Consider the following 20,584-nt stretch of genomic DNA (forward strand, 5'->3'; position numbering starts at 1 on the left):
GTGTGAACTTACCAATTATTCTTCTACCGAGATCTTTTGCCTCGCGGTTTCGTTGGTTAAATATCCTCCTGGACCATTCGATGATATATTCCTCGTCGGCATCAATGTTTTTTCTGGACTCGTCAATTATGCTGTCTAGACGCTCCGGTTCTGGTAACCAGACTTCAGTCTGCGCCCGGTATGATATAATCGCGTCACTGACAATCAACGAAACTAGCATGTCTGATATGAGTTGATTTAACACCTCAACGTGTTTTTGTGCTTTTGTTTCCCGTAGCTGTTCTAGTTGTGATTGGTAAATACGATTAATCTCGGCAAAATACCTATTAATATCATTTAAACTAACTGTGACCACGGCGGATGATTCAGGAGTTTCCTTATACGGAAAATACCATTGCATGGTATTCCTGTTTTGAAATATAAACCTTCTGGGTAATAACGTGTTTTTTATAATAGACAAATCATCTCGATAACTGGGATTAATTTCATGATACGATCGCGTATTTGTGTGCAAGTCTGCGGGGATTTCATGAGGTGGATTCTTAGGCCATCCTAGTATGGTTCTTATTGAACTGTTATAAATATCAACCATATACCCCGGCGTGCTTATTTCAATCGTCGACGATAACGTCGGTTCATGAACCGTAATAGCGATTTTTGATTCTTTTCCTGTGATCGATTTTATTCTGCGTTGAAATTCTTTATTGATTTGTTCTATTTGGTATGACCCAGTTGGTATTGTAACCTCCTTTCAGTCTGGGGTCCCATCGGGCTTATTTGTCCATGCAAAAACCAGCGAGTTATTAGGTTGTTGTCCGTTAAATGCGTCCGCTCGGATATTAGGCCAACTGTGATATACTCGCAATTTTGCCAGCGCTATTTCCTTCACTGGAACCGGCGATGGGAAGTTCACACTGAATTCGGGTTTTGTTGACGTTATCGATATCATATTTGTTTGTACCGGAGTGGTATTCTCCGCGATCCGCTGAAGTAATTGAGACCCTTCGGGGTTCAGCGACATTATTATTATTCGTTGTTTTTAGTATCTAATTTCAACAACCAGGTGGTTCCGGCTTCCAGTTGAAAATCCTCGATTTTTGACATCGCGGAGCTATATAACTGGACCATCGTGGAGAATTCAACATCGGATACGAACAAATTATCAATCAATAACGAGATCAACCCGGATAATTTCGAGTACGCGTCGGATACTATTTGATGTTTTACTGTATACTCGTCGAGTTTTTTCTGAAAACACGATGATATCTTGCTAGTGATTGCGTTGGCGACTCCAGCAATTGTTGTCATCGCGGAAACAGCGATTGGAACAGCGATCGGGGCTATCGTGGTCACCGTGGATAAAATAACACCGGTACCGGCTACTATACCCGACACCGAGTACACGACCGCGTCGATGGTGGTTATTTTTCTGCGGTATTTTTTTATTTTTGCGCGGTATTGTTCGGAAAGCGTTTTCAAATTCGCGGCCACGGGTCGTTTTTTTTTGTAGCCTTTCCCGGTTGCCTTCTTCAATGCCATCCCCGCCGCGGTACCAACGGCTCCTAACGCCGCCGCCTTAGCCACTGCTGGGGCCGCCGCGGCAATCAATGCCGGAATCGCAGCTAACAGCGGAAATATCCCACCGGTCTTTTCCATGTTTTCAATTGCTGCGGCTGAAAAATCTATTTGAACACCCTTTTTATTCTTCATCGCATCATTGAAATGTTTTATTTGACGCGCCGTCAACGATATCTTATGATTACCACCTGCCATCTGTGACGGCTTCAGCGTTATTGTGGTTCCGCATTGTTTAGCCGACTTTGATCGTAATTTCTTGACTTGACCATCAGTCAACTCTACACTGACGACACTATACGACATTTATTGTAAACGCGTTTTGTGCTTTCAATTACATGTTTTCCACTGGCGCATCAACGATTCTCATTCGTCCACCAACGCCTTCTAGCAGCATTGATTTATCGCTGAGAATGACAGCAACCGCTCTATAATTAACACCACCCGGGGCTATACGAGCTCGGAAGTGTATATCAACGACGGATTGTCTCGTTAAATCAAGATGTTCCAGCGAAAAATAATAAATCGGATACAGGTTTTTAAAATCAAGTTGTGATATTTGCAAACCAGTGTCGACGTTTTGATCACGACCCATATACGACAGCAATCGATGGTACACACGTGCGATATGGTTGTCGCCGTAATTAAGCTGTATATCCTCGGATGGTTCCTGTTGTCCGTTTATTCTCAGTGAAACATCCCTGACTCCTAATTGATCAAATATCATATGGCTGTGTTCTTGACTGCCCAATCGTTCCCTATTCTGTAGCGCTATGAATATATGACACGGGGCTGAAACACCCTGTTTTGACGCCAAGTGCCATGTAAACGTATCGGCGACGTTATCCTCTTTAGCATCAGTTGTTACCGCTAGCCAACTCAACAACGATTTCCCCCCCTGTTCCATAAATGCTAACAATCGTGCTTCCGTGGTAACTGATGGAGTCAGTACCGGCATCCACAATGCCATTTTAGTTAAAACGACTTTACCGGCAGCGACACCAGCAGCATGCCATATTGCATTGTTATCATCGCCCCTTCGCGTCAGCGCGATTGTATGCTTAGCCCCATAGATAACCTTCCTGACATTTCTGCAGAATCCAAATATGTGATGGAGTGGAATCGCGCATGAAAACTTTCGGCGTTGTCCTTGCAACATTCCTACTCGTGTTGCAAACCCTAGATTAAAATTATCGTTAGTACTTTTTATAATATTGAAATTAGCGCCTGGTCTTGCTCTGCGGTCTGGATTGGCTGCTTCAGCCTGTGGGTCAACTGCGGTATCTCTTTCCGCCAGCACGTTGATGTACTGAAGATGGTCAGCGTTATTAGTGATATCCTTCGCAAACATCATAGATGGGCCCGCCGATCTTGTATAATCATCCGAATATCTCGCCAACCCAATTATCGTCGTTGCAACATCAACCTCGCGTTCTATTGACTCAATTTCTCGCCCGTCAATAAGATATCTGGCGCTCTCAAATAACGCCATGATACCGTTGTTGACGAAGCCAACTCGAACACGAGGGTCATCTGCGTATGGTGCATTATCGGCGGCATTTGTCACGAGTTCTCCCTCAATTTCGATAAACGCTTCACACGGCAGAAAGTATTTACTGGTATCTTGGACTTGAAGTTCAATTCGCGATCGTAGGTCAGGTTGCGCTGCATAATAAGAATAAAATTGATAATCACGGACAGAATCATCCCTGCGCACTGGGGCGTCCATATCCATATATATTATTTATCATGTTGATGTTTTCAATTGCGATTTTTTCGTCGTAGACCACTTCCCGCTATCGCGTTCATGAGCGCGTTGGTTGCCGCATCGGCGGATGGCGAAGTCGCCAACGACGGAGTCGTCGCCAACGACTGAGTCGCCGCCAACGACTCTAATTTTTCTTCCACGGCGTTATTTATTACTTTACTGACATTTGCAGGCATCACTGTCGTTGATGGCATCTGTTTTTTTCTTGAAAATCTCTTGGATTTCACCAACGACATTAGTTTGTTCCGCGCGGCTGAAAGCGCCTTTCCGGCAACATCTCCAATAGCACTAATTCCCTTATCACGAATAACATCAATAGCCTTCATTCCTAATTGTTTGGCTAACGGCGCTACTTTTGGAGCCATTCTTGTAAATAACCCCGCAATGGTGCTACCGAGACCATCTCCATAGTACGCGCGGTAAACAGGCAATCGCGAGTTTACCACGTAAACGAGTACTGGTTTATCATGGTTGTAGTGTATGATCATCTTTATTATAAAAACACCAGTTTTCCAATTAATCATCCACAAGCTCGTCTATGAGCGTTCGATATGCATTAATGTCCATGATACCGCCTGCAAATAAGCGCTTGCAAATATCAGCGGCCTCATTGATTATTTCCGTAGAGTTATTTCCGGCTCGTTTTCCTCCGATTAGTACTTCCAGCCGTGATATATCACTGAGAACACTATTAGGGCAGGTAACGCCGTAGGATTCTTTACCAACAGAGTATCCTTTTCCTTTTTTTGGTGTTATACTCTTAACTTCCTTGTGGAATGCGTCGTAATCGGATTTACTACGATGTGGTAATGCATCTTTATGTTTACTTGCTAAATACACTATTCTTGCCCAGTCCTTTAACGACTTTATATTTTTCTCGTAACCGCTATTGATATGCTTCTTATCTCGTATGCTCTTAGCAAAATTGTTGGCAGTAAAATTAATTAATTCTTCCCTGTTGCTGAAGCCTCTAATTTGATCTATTGTGCTCTTCTTGAGTACAATACGGGGTATATTCCCCTCTTTTTCTTCCGGTATTTCTTCTTCTGGTATTTCTTCTTCTGGTATTTCTTCTTCTGGTTCTTTCGCAGTAGCGCCTAGTTCTTCCTCGTCGGCCATTGTAACATAAGGTTCTTGTGGTTCGGTTATAGCGAGTGGTGGTGGCCTCCGTGTTGTAGCAGCCGCTATTTTTGCAGGGAGTGTTTCTAAAGACCTTTTTGTTTGTTTTGTCTCTGCCGCTATCTTTTCAAGCGCACCAAGAACGGGTACAGTTACCGCCGTAACATCCTTAGTCGCTTTAGTTACCGGGGCAAATAACTGTTCACTTCCAACAGCAAAATCAGTTTGCATTTGTTGTCGCGTTTGAAGTTTCTCTCTCACTCTGTCTCGTAACGGTATAAACTTTCTAAGCGCTGCTAGTCGCTCTCTGGCTAGCCGAGTAGTAAGTGATTCACCTACCATTATTGCAAATTGCTCCGCAAATTTCTAATTTTCCGCCGAGTGTACCATCGGGGGTTCCACGGAGTTTTCGTCTATAATCCTTCTAATGTTTTTGATCTTACTAGAAATCTCCCGGCGTCGTTCATAAACACGTTTGAGTTTTTTTCGTATTATTTCAACGGCAGTGAATAGTCCAATGAATGCATTTGCGTCATTGTGGTACAAGTTTTCATTGATCGTATGTTGTAGTCGTTTTATAAAAAAGTACTCGCGGGCCAGGGTAAAACGCCCCCGTTTTGATTGTTCGTTAATAATCTCATAATCGGATAATATTTTTTCACTGTCGAGACCATCAGATAATTCAATTCCTTGATTTTTTAATTTTGAAATCTCAGTTAATATATTATTGATGTCTTCGATATTCATTATTCTTATAAAACATCTTGTTTTTAAATAAAAAATTTTAATAAAATTTAAGTTAAAATTTAATAAAAATTATATGGACAGTACAATGCCGTAAATCTCCACTCGAGTGTTGTGGCAGATTACAGGCATACATGGACAGTACAATACCGTAAATCTCCACTCGAGTGTTGTGGCAGATTACAGGCATACATGGACAGTACAATGCCGTAAATCTCCACTCGAGTGTTGTGGCAGATTACAGGCATATACATATACTTAATTAAGGACATTCACATCTTGGAACCCCAAAGCATACATCTCCGGGAGGGAGGCCTAGGGTGACAAACGTCATCGTAGACCGCCCAGAAGATATGCTTGGGGGACATCACTACATGTACTTAATTAAGGATGAATATATTTACAATGAAATGATTGATGGATGATGGGACGGCACAAGACAGCACAAACATAAAACGGCGGGGCGGAACTCTACGGCCAATTCAACCAATCAAAAGCAACCCAATTAAATTAACCCGGTTGCATGATTGTGAACAAAAGACAACCACACGCCCGGGTCAAGAGCGTGGGTTAGTTTTGATTGGTTGAATTGGCTTTCGAAAGCCCCAGGCTTATAACGAGTCATCTTATATATAAAGTGACTAATACAGCAGCGTCAGTCACAAGGTGTGTGTTAATTTGAATTCCCTTGAATCGTTTGAATCCTTAAATACTTATTAATGGTGTTTCACGGCATTTAAATGAAACCAAATACTCAAATAAAACATTAAAAAAAAGAATACAGCTGTTAGATAACAGCGTGTATTTCATTAGTTTTCATCGTAAAATGATTAATTAATCGCAACATTAATTGGACTTCAAGGGACGTAACTCTTGTCATGCGACGCTATCACAAAACGAGTTATCTCCCTTTGATGTTATATATGAAAATCGAATTCTGTGTCCGGTCTTTTTTGAGATCTCTGTTTTAGTTATATTTTCTGCAACAAATCGTACTGCGGGCATACAAATATCAAAATATCTACTGGCTTCATTCATCGACTGAAAAGTTTTTTCTTCGTGCGTTGTTGTATCAAATGACTTTACGGGTTTTGCTTTTTTTGCGTGCTTCCCTGTTTTACCTTTTTTGACATTCTGACTTTGAGTAATGGACTGTAGGTTTATAAGAGAATTATCAGTCTTATTATTATTAATATGATCAATCACAAGCCCATTCTCGATTAATCCGTTAAATGCTTCAAATACCGCCCTATGAACAAAATACTTCTTTTTTCCGGCACCAAACATCAAATATCCCTGATTATTTTTCCATCCAACCGGCTTCTTCAGTTTGCGGTTTCGAACAATGCCGTCGCGAGATGCCTCGTAATTGACGAGCACAGGATGCGGCTGAAATTCTTGGTCCATTTGTATAATAATACTACTTGTCTAATTCATTATTTGGTTTAATTATAAACCTTTCAATGTAGTCTTGAGGAGTTTTGATGATTTTGTCGGCGGTGGGGTAGATGACGGCGTTTTTTATTCGTTTATCGTAATAACGCTTTAACTCTCTGTATCGCTTTCCGCCACAATTGATACACAACTGCGATTTTCCTCTTACACCGACGTGACAAACCAAGCACGGGAGGGGGCCAAGAGAGCCATTACGAACGCTTTGTAAATGATACCCGCAGAATTCACCTCTGCATGATTTATTGCACGGGGTTGTCGACCCAATCATCAACCATTTGCATTTATTCATTATACTATATTCTTTTATTTAAATACTTGTTTTAATTATATGGATGAGTTTGAGAGATTAGCAGTAATTAAGCCCTGGAAAAATATTAAGTTCAATCTCGATAGAATCCTCAAGGACACACCAAAAGCGTTAATAAACGATAAAACACTGTTGAGTAAAATACGCGATTGTATCAATGAATTCAAGCGTGATGGTGCATCTCATAGTTGGTCAACATTTCGAATTGATGGTGTTGTTGATGCTACCATGAACGACAACCGCGCAGCAATGATAATATCACAACTTGACGGTAAAAGGTATTTCTTCAGAGTAAAATTCATTGTCCGGGTGGAATCAGGCGATTGGATCATACGTGATAAATTTGAACCAGTTCTCAGCGACAAGAAAACAGTCATTGTTAGCCGCGACTCCAAGCCGGGGTTGTTAACCGGAATTGATAGACCATACTATGAACGAGCGTATCCTGAAACAGCAGTTGTTTATGGAATATACCCGTTAAATAAGAAACCTGATATCGGAAAACTGAAACCGATGAAACAGTCAACTGGGATAAATTGTGTAGCAGAACGAATAATAGAGCATTGATTATTCCTATTTCCCGTGTATGCCCGTCTATACTTTTTTTGTTCTCTGTAACCTTAGTAATGAGTGTATTTATTTCCTGTGTGTGCCCGTCGATATTTTGTTTGCTCACTTTAGTATCAAAAATGATTATTCTTATTTCCCGTTCATGCGAGTCTATACTTTTTTTGTTCGCTTCAACCTCGGTTTTGAGCGTTACTATTTCCTGTCCATACGCAGTGATATCATTTATAGTTGTTGTAATCTCATCCAGCTTGGTATTTTTTTTACCAAAGAATTTATCAAAGTTGTTATCGACCCTGTTAAAATTTTTTCGCAACGTGTAAAATTGACCCGACAGCGTTGTAAACTCCGAAATAGTAGTTTTTATCCCCGCAAGATTCGGTTCGGTTACCGTCGGGGTCCCGAAAAAACTAGCGGTAGTGAGCTGTATATCGGTGATAGATTTTTTCACCTGCGCGTCAAGTTCGGTCACCGATTTATCCAACCTTGTAAAACCGTCTCGGATTAATGTTATCGTCGATAGATGTTCACCCGGTTTGAGTCGTCCGTCGCTGGTATACAGCGCGATAGTGTCCTCGGCGGCATCACGCCGTCGTGTTAAAACGTCATTCAGTGACACATTACTGGATTTCAATTTACCCTGGCGGTCTTGAAATACAACTATTTCACCTGGGTCAACACTTGTTAAATTCAACGTATCAGCGATTTCATCCTCGATTAGTTTTTTTATGTCATCGGTGGCAGGCGTTTCCGTGGGTTTTTTCAGCGCCGAAACCGGTCGTCCCCAAATATCAATCATCGTTATTGTAGAAAAAAACGGCTTTTCTAATTAACCCGCCGGGCCTCTACGACCCCACTAGTGTATTCGTTTACAACCACATGAGGTGGTTTTCGCGATGATGAAATCGCCGCGAGTACGTTCAATACCTCACGGCCACATATCGGTGGGTCACTTAACTGCTGTGTTGGCAGCGTGGAATAAAAAACCCGTGCTGAACACGCCCGGGCTGAACACGCCCGGACATACCGCATGAACTCGTTCGGCGGGGCTAACCCGTATGAATCAAAATAGACGATCGCACGCGGATCAATCGCGTATGCAACCCAATGAGTTCCCGCTCCGGAGGACCCATCGAGGTTAATTATACCGGTTTCAATATTCCTTGGTGCCGCCGGTAATTGATCCCTCATAAAAACACCTCTAAAGTTTTTTATCGCTAACGCGTTTGCGGCGTCTATTAAATCAAAATTAGACATTGGAGTCATTGACTCCTGCGTTAATAAACGGTTCCCGGTAGTCTTAGACCCTTTCCCGAGTACCATGAATACGGGGTTCCCGGTAGTCTTTGATTCATTTTATATTGACGTAGCGTATAAGGGAAACGTAGCCGAGTTTACTAGTCCGGACGAGAGTTGGGGTACATGGAGAATTAAAAATGAAATACGACGCGATTATTCCCGGTCAGCAGATGTCACCGTTGAGAACAACTACTTACGCGGTGATAAATTGTCAGAATGGTCTAATGCACCATCGTGTTCTGATCCAATTTGTAGACACAAAACAGTTTATTTAAGCGGCTGTGGCGGGTCGGGAAAGACGACTCGGGCAATTGAATTATTTCGAACGCGGGCAAGTATAATCGTGCTTACACCGACCCATAGACTAGCGCGAGAGATAAAACAACGAAATGTTGACGCCGTTACTTATCACAGCTTTTTTCGATACAGCGGCGGTGAGTGGACTCCTGATCGAATGGGTGAAAAATTTATTCCCGACATTATCATCTGGGATGAGATATGTACTGTTTCGTTAGATACTTTACAAATGTTTCTTGAGTGGTTGTTGCGCGCGAATACAGCGGTAATCATGTGTGGGGCCATGGCCAACCACCACCATTTGTCGGCGAGGGTCCACATGATTGGTTAAAGGGTTTTGTGGACTATTATGAAGAAACCGATACTGATTACCGGGCACTTGATGAACAACTGCGCGAGGTTAAAAAACTAATCAGATTACAGCCGGATAGAATTCAGTGTGAAATAATCCGCGAGGTAATTCCGGAAACGCCGTTGAATGAATTCTGGGAAACATGGAGACCAAACGATTTGATTGTAGCGAGCAGAAAGATAGTCAGAGACACACTTCAGCGGAAGTTGTTTACGTTGCATAAGGAAAAGTTTCCAACGCGTCCAGTGCCGTTATGTTATAGACCCGCGGACACACGGCGGCAGAACATTGAAGTTGAAATTCCAGGCCGGACAGAAAAACAAATTCTCGTGCTGAATGATATCGTGCTCGTTGATATCGGCGTCGTCGAGGACGCGCTACGTGCTGATAAATCCCCGTGGACGCTAGGATACGCAACAACAATACATTCCTCGCAGGGACTAACCATCACGGACACAATTGTTTGGATGGTTGATAATCGCATCGAATGGTCGAATCTAGTCTATCTTGCAGTGTCCCGAGTACGAAGGATAAATCAGCTTCGAAGAATTGTTATTGACGAAACCACCGACGAAGCCGGCGACAAAGTCACCATCGATGCAAGCGTCATTGATAGAAAACTCTCGGGTTACCGCCAACAGGATAAAAAAAACAGCGGCGTTTTGATATTGATGCCGAATTAATAATCTCGCTACGACAACAACAGAATAATCACTGCGCGAGTTGCAATTGTATAATGAGTTGGCGTTATTCGGATAAAGACACTCGCCAATTTACCGTGGATAGGATCGATAACAGTCTCGGTCATGTCAAAAACAATGTGAGGTTGACCTGTCTTGAGTGCAATAGACGCAACGGCGCTAGTTAAGACCACGTGGGGGTAATTGAGTATCGTTAGGTATCACTTGTAGTTGCTCGCGTGTAAATCCGCGCTGAGGAGCAGTTGAATCCAGTCTATAGATCGGTGGTCTACCAGTTGATCGTGTTATCGTTGATACGTTATGTGTGGTAACACTCCAAATAGGATCAGTAGCTCTTTTTTTACCGCCTTCAAGCTCTCCTGGTTCATATAGATATCTAACAGTGACATCGCCAAGAATCGGCTTGGAAACGCTATTTATTTTTGATTTTCCGGGTATATACTCGTATTTAATCGCGTCGCTGGGCTTCATGTTGATTGCTCGGGTAATCTCGTTATTTAACGCTGCAATTACACCTGGCAACCTTTTAACCCATTCACGAGATCGTTTTTCTTGGATGAATTCCTTCGCGTATTGATATCCAAATAACCGTTCAGCGAGAGTCCGATTGAATCGTTCAACAATTGCCTGATCACGATGTAGCACAGTATGACCTCGTCGTACCGCGACGCTATGATGTTTCAGCGTTGATAAAACAGCGCCGCGAAATTCACTACCGGGATCAACTTGTAATAGATTTGGCCAGCGCAGAGGGCCTCTTCGATAAATTCTTTCAAACGCAGCGGCTACTTCAGTTGCCGACTTTGTTTTTAACGGCTCCGCTTGTTTGTATCGACTCGCAACATCAACTACGGTTAGCGCGTATTTGTAACCGTTGTCATGCGGCAGAAATAATATGTCAGCCTGATGAACTTCATTAGGTACGCTGACATCAAAGCGCGAGAAGTTGATTTGTTTAGGCGGTGGTAGATAGATTTGCCATATAGCCTGTTTGGATAACCAATTAGCCGCAGTGGTCTTTGTTACCTTTGCAGCGCTTGCAAGCTTACCAATTGCGGCCTTCCCCTTCCAGTATCCTCTCGGAGAATAATAGATGGATTCCATGTTGTTATTATAAACGCTAGCGTTTTCAATTACCAGCGCGAGAAGCTCCGCTTCCAATCATTAATTTACCTTTCATAGCCGATTTTACCAACCATGAGGCCAATTTTTCTTTGACGGATTTATCGGGAATAGCATTTAATGCGTGAATTAATTTTACATCCGCGATATGACGCTGTTGCAGATCGCTACTTTTGTAAGCAACATCATGAGCATGACACGCCTTATCGATAGCGTTTATTGGATACTCACCGGGTTTGGGCTGATTTTGATCATCGAGTCTGATATCTAATCGTGTTCCGGGGCCACAGTAGCTATATCCTGGGAGGTGCTTTTCTCCTGGATACTTTGCCCACGGTGTTCCGGGGAGTTTTGCCAATTTGGCTGCGATGTCACCTCCTCGCTTTTTTTTAAAACATCTCCGGGTCTAATAGAAATAAATCTAAATTTCTTTGTACCGCATTGTACACACTTGCCAGTAAGGGCCGATCTGTTATTTCTTGTTGTAGCGGTTGTCATATCATTTGTGCCAGTACGTACTCTACACTTCACACAATATAGATCCATAATTTATGTATAGAGATATGAATATAATTGATTTTTCGGCGACTAAAACAAGAGAACCAGTTAAGCATGTTGCAGCGTTACCAAACTCGATCCGGATGATTATCATCGGACCATCTGGATCCGGCAAGACGCAATTGTTACTCAATTTAATAATGAGATGGATGAAGTGGGATAAGTTGTATTTGGTTGCTCCTAGCGTAGATGATCAACGATGCTACGAGGTGTTGAAAGATTTCAACGAGAATGCATCAGCGATCGCTAAAAAAAATGTTATTGAGTTTATTACAGATATCAATGATGCACCAGGTATCGATGATATTGATGGCGACGTTAACAATCTAGTCGTGTACGATGATGTTATGTTAGACAATCAAAAAAACCCAGCTAGGATATTTTCCAGAGGCAGGCATAAAAACACTGACGTGATATATGTCACTCAACGATACACTCAGATTCCAAAAGTAATTAGAGACAACTGTAATATTCTTGCTGTGTTCAACGGCGTTGATACACACACGCTACGAAATATTTGGCAGACATGGTGCGGCGGTGACATGGACTTTAATGTTTTTCGAAACTTTTTTAGTCATGCTCAGTCGACCCCACATGGATTCGTAACGATAAATTTACATGATCCTCGGACACGATATCGTATCGGACTTGACCAAATATTCGGTTAGTTGTAAATAATTTTCATTGTAAATAACCACTTAGCAGCAGAGGGGGCAATGACATCGACGCGGTCGTCGATGTGCTTACCGGACGCTGACGACGCTGGGGATCGACGCGCAGAAGGTGTTAATTAAACCAAATGACGACGCGACGATCCCCCAACGACGTCGTCGTTTTTTTTTTACCAGGCGCCGACGACACTAGATCGTTGAGTGCAGAAAGTAATAATTAAGCAAAATAACGATTGGACAAAATGTCCGATTCGCCCCCTCTGCTGCTTATATATATATATATATATATATATATATATATATATATATATATATATATATATATATATATATGGGTTGTCCATTCATTATGTCAACAAAATGGGGAGGGGTTGGAAGAAGTTTGACAATTGTTGACATGTGGAGTGGGGAGTTCAAGATAAATTGACGTCAACAATGTTATTTTTACAATAAATTCAATAAGTCAAAAAGTAGGAAATTAGTCGGTGCGTTGGTATGGCACACACTCGCTCGCCAGTCTTCCATATGATCTATATTGTCCTTCCATTCAGTTGTCGTTGTTTGAACGGATCTGCAAAATCTGTCACCTCCATGTTACTTCACAAGTCATGTTGATGAAGCATGTTCAACAGCACCGACAACGCGATCTTGGGCCTAGGCAATTACCACATGCTCCTCAACCGCAAAGAATTCGGCCAATACCAGTGGCTGCCAAAAGACAGACAAAGATGATGGCAATTATTGCTCATGGAGAGATGTTAAGTGCAGAATGGTTAGATGAAGATGATGTTGACTTGTCGGGTGTATCGGTCCCACTAGAAATTAATGAATCAGCCACTATGCCCATTATAACAATTGATGAACATTTGGCTTCCCCATGGGAAGATGATAGAAGCTAGAATATAAACTCGAGATTTTTTCATGAATTTAAAGTGTCATAGTCAATTTAAAATCTGTTAGTCAAGTAAAAAGATTATTAAAATTTATTTGTAGACCTTTTAATTTCCATAATTCTATTTTTAGCATAAAAGCCAGCCGTATAAAATAGTGTTAGTTTGTAGGTGGGGGGTAAAATTGTATTAAGGGGGTCACTGAAAGTTTGACAGTTGTTGACAAGGGTGGGTAAAAAATTGCCTAAAACTTGTTGACATAATTAATATATATTTGAACGTTGAAGAAAAAAATCCTTATGAGTGAACTCACAATCATTCAAATCTTTTGGTTTAAATATATTATGATCTGAAGTCTGTCAGATCTTTATCGCTCTGCTATGTGTCTATTTACTCCACCGAGCAGCATCAATATGCATATTTAAAGTGTTAAGAAAGTCTCTTCATTTTCGTATAAATACAATCCTTATTGTGAAAATGAACACATTCTGAAGCATGATATGGGGAGGCCAAATTTACAAATGTCCCTGTCCCAACGTGTTGTAAAATATATGAACTTCCTATAATTGATGCAGTCATGCAGCTTATAACTACAATGGCACATAGTATAGAAAGCCAGGCTAATCGTGACATTACAGCGTTTCCACATCAATCGAGCACAATTTAAATATACCTACTCAAAAACATTTATACCCTCTATACTCTGTTCAATTATTTACTGGACTATGAATCGATCAGAAAGAGGGTAGGTGTCTCATTCATACAGAAAACAAAACCTCTTGTAAAAAGATCCATAATGCAAACCTTTGACTCTGCATTCGTGCTTATTGCCGATAAATAAAATATCCTTATTAACTAACGCTGTGAAATAAAGAGCTTTTGTCTTTCACTGCAGCAGAAGAAGTAAAATACATTTCTGCTTTAACAAACGTAATACAGGTACGTGCTATTAGTAACTGCTCCATCATTTCGGTTACTGTTTTTAACTATATCAACTAAAGGGTCATGCTTCGCAAGAAGTATGGATAGTTAATGGTGCAACTATTAAAACTTGATCTTTAAGGTAGTCGGTGAACGTACAATAGTTACCTACTTTAGTACAAAAACAATGTTTTCTGCTTAGAATAATTATCAAATCCGTTCATAGAAAATTGTTTACAATTGTATTTTCATACAAATCCACATATTAGTTACACTTCCCCGACCATGACAGTCAATAGAGAATTAAATACGCTATGGCACCCACGCTTTTTTAAAACCCTGGATTATTTATTTTTAAATTAGACTCTTTATTAAGTTATATTAAAAGCTGCATTGATATATCTTTATTTTCAGTGTCTGCTACATACGAGTGCATATAACCGTGATTAAGTAGCATCATATTTTTGTGATGTGTGCTTGGTCGTGAGGGAATTCGGGCTCGTGTGTGCAGGCAAGGAGATGAGTGCCGTTTACCCGTGTACCTGGGTTCGAATCTCCGAAGAGTGCGAATTAAAAATTATAAATCCTGTATGATAGTATTGTTTTGTATTAAATATTAATCCTGCCTACTAATAGGCAACTCCTTTAAATATTCTATTCTGTAAGTGAACTGCAGCGCGTGCAATGTTCAAGTTGTTAACTATGCTGTGTTTGTAGTGCTCTATTTTCTTCATTTAAACCATTTGTCTTGCTCAAACTATAGGTGTTTTACATTTATTTAACCAAAAACAATGTCAATAGACGGTCAAAACTAACGAAGCAACTTATCAATTTGAAAAGCATTTTGTAATTTTTGGCAAAAGGTTAAGAACTATATTTTGTAACGGACACACTGGACATGGCTGTGGATAGTTTATGCATTCTGTCAATACACAGTTACTTGTAGTAAGTGAACTGCGTTGGGAATGTATAATATGTACGCTGTTTCTTTAACCAGCCTTGTGTCCTTTCAGCTAAAACATCTTGGTATATCAATATTTCAGTGTGATACTATGCATATATTTTATTTATATCACATACAAAGACTCACTCTTGCATTTTCTAAGGAGTTAAGATTGACTATATAAAAATGTTAACTAACAGAATTTTCACATCCGTGATCGGTGTGTCCGCTACAAAATGTAATTATGTACATCTTGCCGCAATTCACAACCCTCTTTGGAAGTTGAGTATACTGAAAGAAGTAAACAAAATGCAGAAGAAGTGACATTTAAATATATTTACATGACCCAACTTGAGACAAATCTATATAAATTATTGGTTTATATCTAGCTGAACTCTGTGTTCAGTTTACGTTTGGAAACGTTCTTGCAAAAGAAAATGAAATGGTGTATGTTCACTGAAATATTATTTTGTATATAAAATTTGTAGTTACTATTCCTCCATGTTTTATATTTTGGACCTGACCTTGTTCAAGTTGATTGTGTTACTGAGGAGTAAAGTACTGTTATATTGAAACTTATTTGGAATGCAGTATGAACGTTATTCATTTGGACTTGTGATAAATCTTTAAAGTATAATTTGGGATTTTATTCTCATTAGTGTACGTCCTTATATATATATATATATATATATATATATATATATATATATATATATATATATGTATGTATGTATAAGTACCGAACAATGAAACAGATAGACGGACAAATTAATGCAGTCACGTTTCCGCTTTTTTTTTGTTGAAGAAACAAATAGTTAAGTTCAAGAATAAAGATTCAGATTTTATGAAAGGTTTATGTTAAGAACGTGCAAAGATTAATTCATTTTTCTTATACGCCACTCTAATAATGATAACAATATTTGCATATAGATAACATTTATCTCCAACGATGAAATGTATGACAATTACGTGAACTTGTTGAAATAATTGCCTTCTAAAGGTTTTAATAATTTTTCTTAACGATCCTGTATCAGGTGGCACAATTGATGTAACAATCCATGAGGTCATGCAAGATGGGAATATAAAGGAGCTTCATAAAGCAACAGGTGGAGCATGGGGAGGACAACAGGTGGATGAGGCTTTCAGACAATTTTTGATTAAAATATTTGGCGGTCCAGTGATTAAAAAGTTTCAGGAAGAGGCAATGGACGACTATATCGGAATATTTCGTGAATTTGAAGTGAAGAAAAGGAAGGTTACAGCAGATGATGTTCATCAGTGTATCGTAAATTTACCCGCTACACTGGTTGAAATATTTGATGAAACGAATAATGAAACACTCAAACAAGCTATTGCTCAGACAAATTTCGCAACAAAAATCGAACTTCTGAAAGGAAATAAGTTGAGATTAGATCATTCAGTGATGAAAAGTTTCTTTGAAAAAGCTGTGAAAGGTACCGTCGATCATGTTCAGACATTCCATGACGCATACGAGCTATATAGCATTTCGATTGCCCTTCTTGTCGGTGGATTCTCAGAGTCATCCATGCTTGCCAGTGCCATAAAAGAAAAGTGTCCTTCATGGAAGGTTATAGTCCCGGATGATGCAGGACTTACGGTACTGAAAGGGGCAGTCTTATTTGGGCATGATCCATCGACCATAGCGTATAGAGTTTGCCGATATACGTATGGGGAATCTGTGCCAACAGACTTCAAAGATGGTATACATCCCAAGAATCTTCTGAAAATCACATCCGACGGCCGCAGATATTGTAAAAATATCTTTCAAACATTTGTTGAAGAAGGAACGTTATTTAAAAATGGTGATATTATGTTTGACGAGAAAGGTATACACCCAATAAAAGATCAAGACCACTTTGCTATCAGAATTTATGCCACCACAGATAGAAATGTACTGTACACCACGGACGATTCCTGCATATTTATAGGAAAATTGAAAGTTGGGCAATTAGATATGAAGGTCCCTCGGATGCAAAGACATACACATGTAATAATATCCTTTGGACAGTCTGAAATTAAAGTTCAGGTAACAGACATGAACACTGGCAGAGAATTAATGGCTTCATTTGATTTGCTAGAATGAACCTCAGTAGACCTTGCCAAAAACCATAGGACTGACATTTCCTGTATTTTGGTTTCGATCTCTAAGTTTTATTACACATAAGTAGAATATCTTTCTACAGCACTTTTAATGTCTATATGTCTTTTTTTTACAATGAAATTGCACGTTTCTTTGATTTCTTTTTATTATTCTCCAGCGTCCATTTTGTCACGCTGTCATTTGTTTGGAATGTTGTACATATCTCTCAAATTTAAAATGTTGAATGTTTAATATAAAGTTTAAAATATTTCAGCAAGGTTAATACACGAGCCAGTGGCTTTGCCAAATAGATGCAAATTCTTTTTTTGTGATGGTATGAATGTTAGCCTATGATGAAATATGTGCAGTCACCTACATGTTGTACAAATTTTAAAGCATTCATACCATTTTGAATTTGTCTTCCATATGTAATTTATAATTTGTATCTTTTACTTAACGCCTACCAAAATGTATTACATTGCCTCGCTAATGCCACTATTAGAATTATTACGTTTTAACACGTTTGAATTGTTCTACTTAAACATCAATGAACATGATATCTTCATACAGCATTTTGAAGTGTCGTCTGAGGTGTTCACCAGAACAAAGTTTTGATTCACATATCGACCGCATACATATTTTCCTTTCAATCAAAACCTTATTCCTAGTTTATCAGAAGTATTACTCTCGTATCAATTATGGCATGTACGTAGTCGTTACAATTATATTTGACTACATGTTATTAATACAAGTCTATAATATTCAGAATGAAACTTTTTTACTTTATTCATATTTCTTCTTGCACCCTACTCTCTGTATATAAACCCTTCAGGAAAGTTAATGTAGGCATAGTTGCATATTTAATAATGTTTTCTGGCAGTAAATATGCATTTGTACAAGTTTGTATGCTCACATGCCCCTCTAATATTGAACAATCGCATATTCGTATTACTTAGGATCTGTATTCATAACATTTATACTCATACTAAAACTGTTGTGCTATCTATATACTAGAGCAGCAGAGGGGGCGAATCCTACAACTTTTATAGAGTTCCAAAAACCGAAATAAGCCTTCCAAAAAAAAGGATTAATAACCTTAAAAATTAAAATAGCTAACTACAGAGGCTCTCTCTAAGATTTTTCCTCTGGGTTAGTTCATGTTATTTTTCCAACTAAAAACTTGTTGATTGCGTGTATATTGCAAAATACGAACCAACTTGAGGTCCCCCGCCCCCTCTGCTGCTATAATTAAATCATTATGTTATAGTAAAATGGTACATCCTGAATCTCATACTGCAAGGATAGCTCGAGAACGATTAGAAGCAATCAAAAAATTTCTTCCTGTTAGAGATTTATTCAGAAAAAATCTACAAGCGCAGCAAGAAGCACAAGTTGAGTACAAAAAAGACACTGAAAAGTTATTTAAACCCGTCACTGCGGTTACTGGAAAGGTTTTAACCGCAATCAAAGGGAAAACTAAGGAGGAGGTAGATAAGGAAGGTGGAAAGGAAGAGGAAGGTCTTTTTCAAATAACTGAAAAAATAGCAAAAAGAAGTAAACAAACAAAAAAGATTTTACGAGATCTTCCAACTAAAATAGCTGCAGCTCAACCTCCACCCGATGAAGAAATATCTGAGGATAGTACTGAAATAGGTGATGAGGAGGATCGCACACCAGAAACGCAGCAAGTAAGGGCTAAAGTTGATATAAACGATAAGTTTACAGACAAAAGTATTAATTATATAAAGGAAACTAAAGACATAAATAAATTAGTTGAGTTTGCCGCGAGGTCTTTTAATCAACGAAAACAAATTTTAAAGTCCGAGTATGCCGATAATCCCGTGGGTCGTGAAACCTGGTACAAACGGATTTTTCGTGTACACCATGAAGCTGATCAAGCTAAAAACAGATATATTAAATTTATTAACGCAATAGATAATTTTTTGAAAAAAATACAGCAACAACAAGCGCAATTTCCCTCACCACAACAATCTCCCTCATCACAAAAGTCAAAAATTCCTCGATTAGTACAACCGCCTCCCCGACCACAATCTCCAGAAAAAGAATTTCATGATGCACCAGGTGCCACTGGAAGCGGTTTGGGAAGTGGTTTTATTGCCTGTCCTAACAGTGTTCTTTCTGACGTAGAACGACTAGAAATACTAATTGGAGGAAAACGTGCAGGAAACAATTCTTCAGAAATTGTTAATGAAATATCTGATATTTGTCGAAGATTATTTCAAGGCAGTATTATGGATCGTACCGTTTTTCGTTCTCTTATTGATGAAATTGCCGATGATTATCACAGTGACTAAAAAATTAATTAATTAGTATATAAAAAATGATTATATATACTGCTCAACGTGGACCGATCATGGTCAGGGTAGTAAACTCGAGATTTCCAAATTATAGAATAATTTACGGAGATGGACTTGGTGATGTTGTTCAGGGTTTATTTAGAAGGATGGCTCCAAAAGCAATACCAATTGCAAAACAATTAGGGATGAAGGCTATTGAGGCTCTTCGTGATAAAATTCCTGGCGCTATTGGTAATCTTGCCAGTAAAGCGTTCTCGACTGTCAAGGACAGACTAGCTCGATTAGTACGAAGAAAACAGCAGCAACCAATACAACTGGTCAGCACTGAAATTATGCCAGCAAATGTCAGTAAAATAATAAATCAAGCCGCAAATCAAAAACTAGGGGAATTATCTGAAGAAGCAGAAAGAAATATAAAAGCAAACTTAATAGCAGGAAGCGGTCTTTAGATCACCATTTGGAAAATTAGTAATTATAATAAAATGTTCAAGTGAATATCTGACCCAGCATTTGACATGGATGCACCGGTCCTCAAAGATGAATCAGTACGTGATTATCAATTTTATTCTTATGACGCAAAACAACCAAATCAGCGGGGGAGAATCGAATTACAGGTTCAGGATACAAGTAGATTTGTCTTGCCGGCTGACGCGTTTATTCAAGTAGAAGGTAATCATGTAAAGGCGGACGATACTAACTACGGTGACAATTTGCGAGTTGGTTTTGTCAATAATGGTATCATGGCATTGTTTAGTAGCGCCACATACATGACTGATGGAAGAAATATTGAATCAATTCAGAATGATGTTGATGTTGCTACAACAATAATTGGTCTAGCGAGATATTCTGATGATTACGCAAGATCAGCTGGCCCAT

General features: G+C 39.5%; 1 protein-coding gene across 1 annotated transcript in view; it reads left to right on the top strand.

The window, feature by feature from the left end:
* Nucleotides 1–18,086, top strand: part of LOC149782399 (heat shock 70 kDa protein 12A-like) — a 54,633-nt gene extending 36,547 nt beyond the window's left edge. The window contains exon 5 of the mRNA XM_089935129.1: nt 16,324–18,086. Coding sequence (XP_089791255.1) covers nt 16,324–17,393 — 1,070 coding nt within the window. The 3' untranslated portion in view covers nt 17,394–18,086. The remainder of the gene's footprint in view (nt 1–16,323) is intronic.
* Nucleotides 18,087–20,584: the final 2,498 nt, after the last annotated feature.

The sequence above is a fragment of the Sinohyriopsis cumingii genome, chromosome 15, assembly GCF_028554795.1.
Source record: "Sinohyriopsis cumingii isolate HCF-2022 chromosome 15, ASM2855479v2, whole genome shotgun sequence".
NCBI classification, from domain to species: Eukaryota; Metazoa; Mollusca; class Bivalvia; order Unionida; family Unionidae; genus Sinohyriopsis; species Sinohyriopsis cumingii.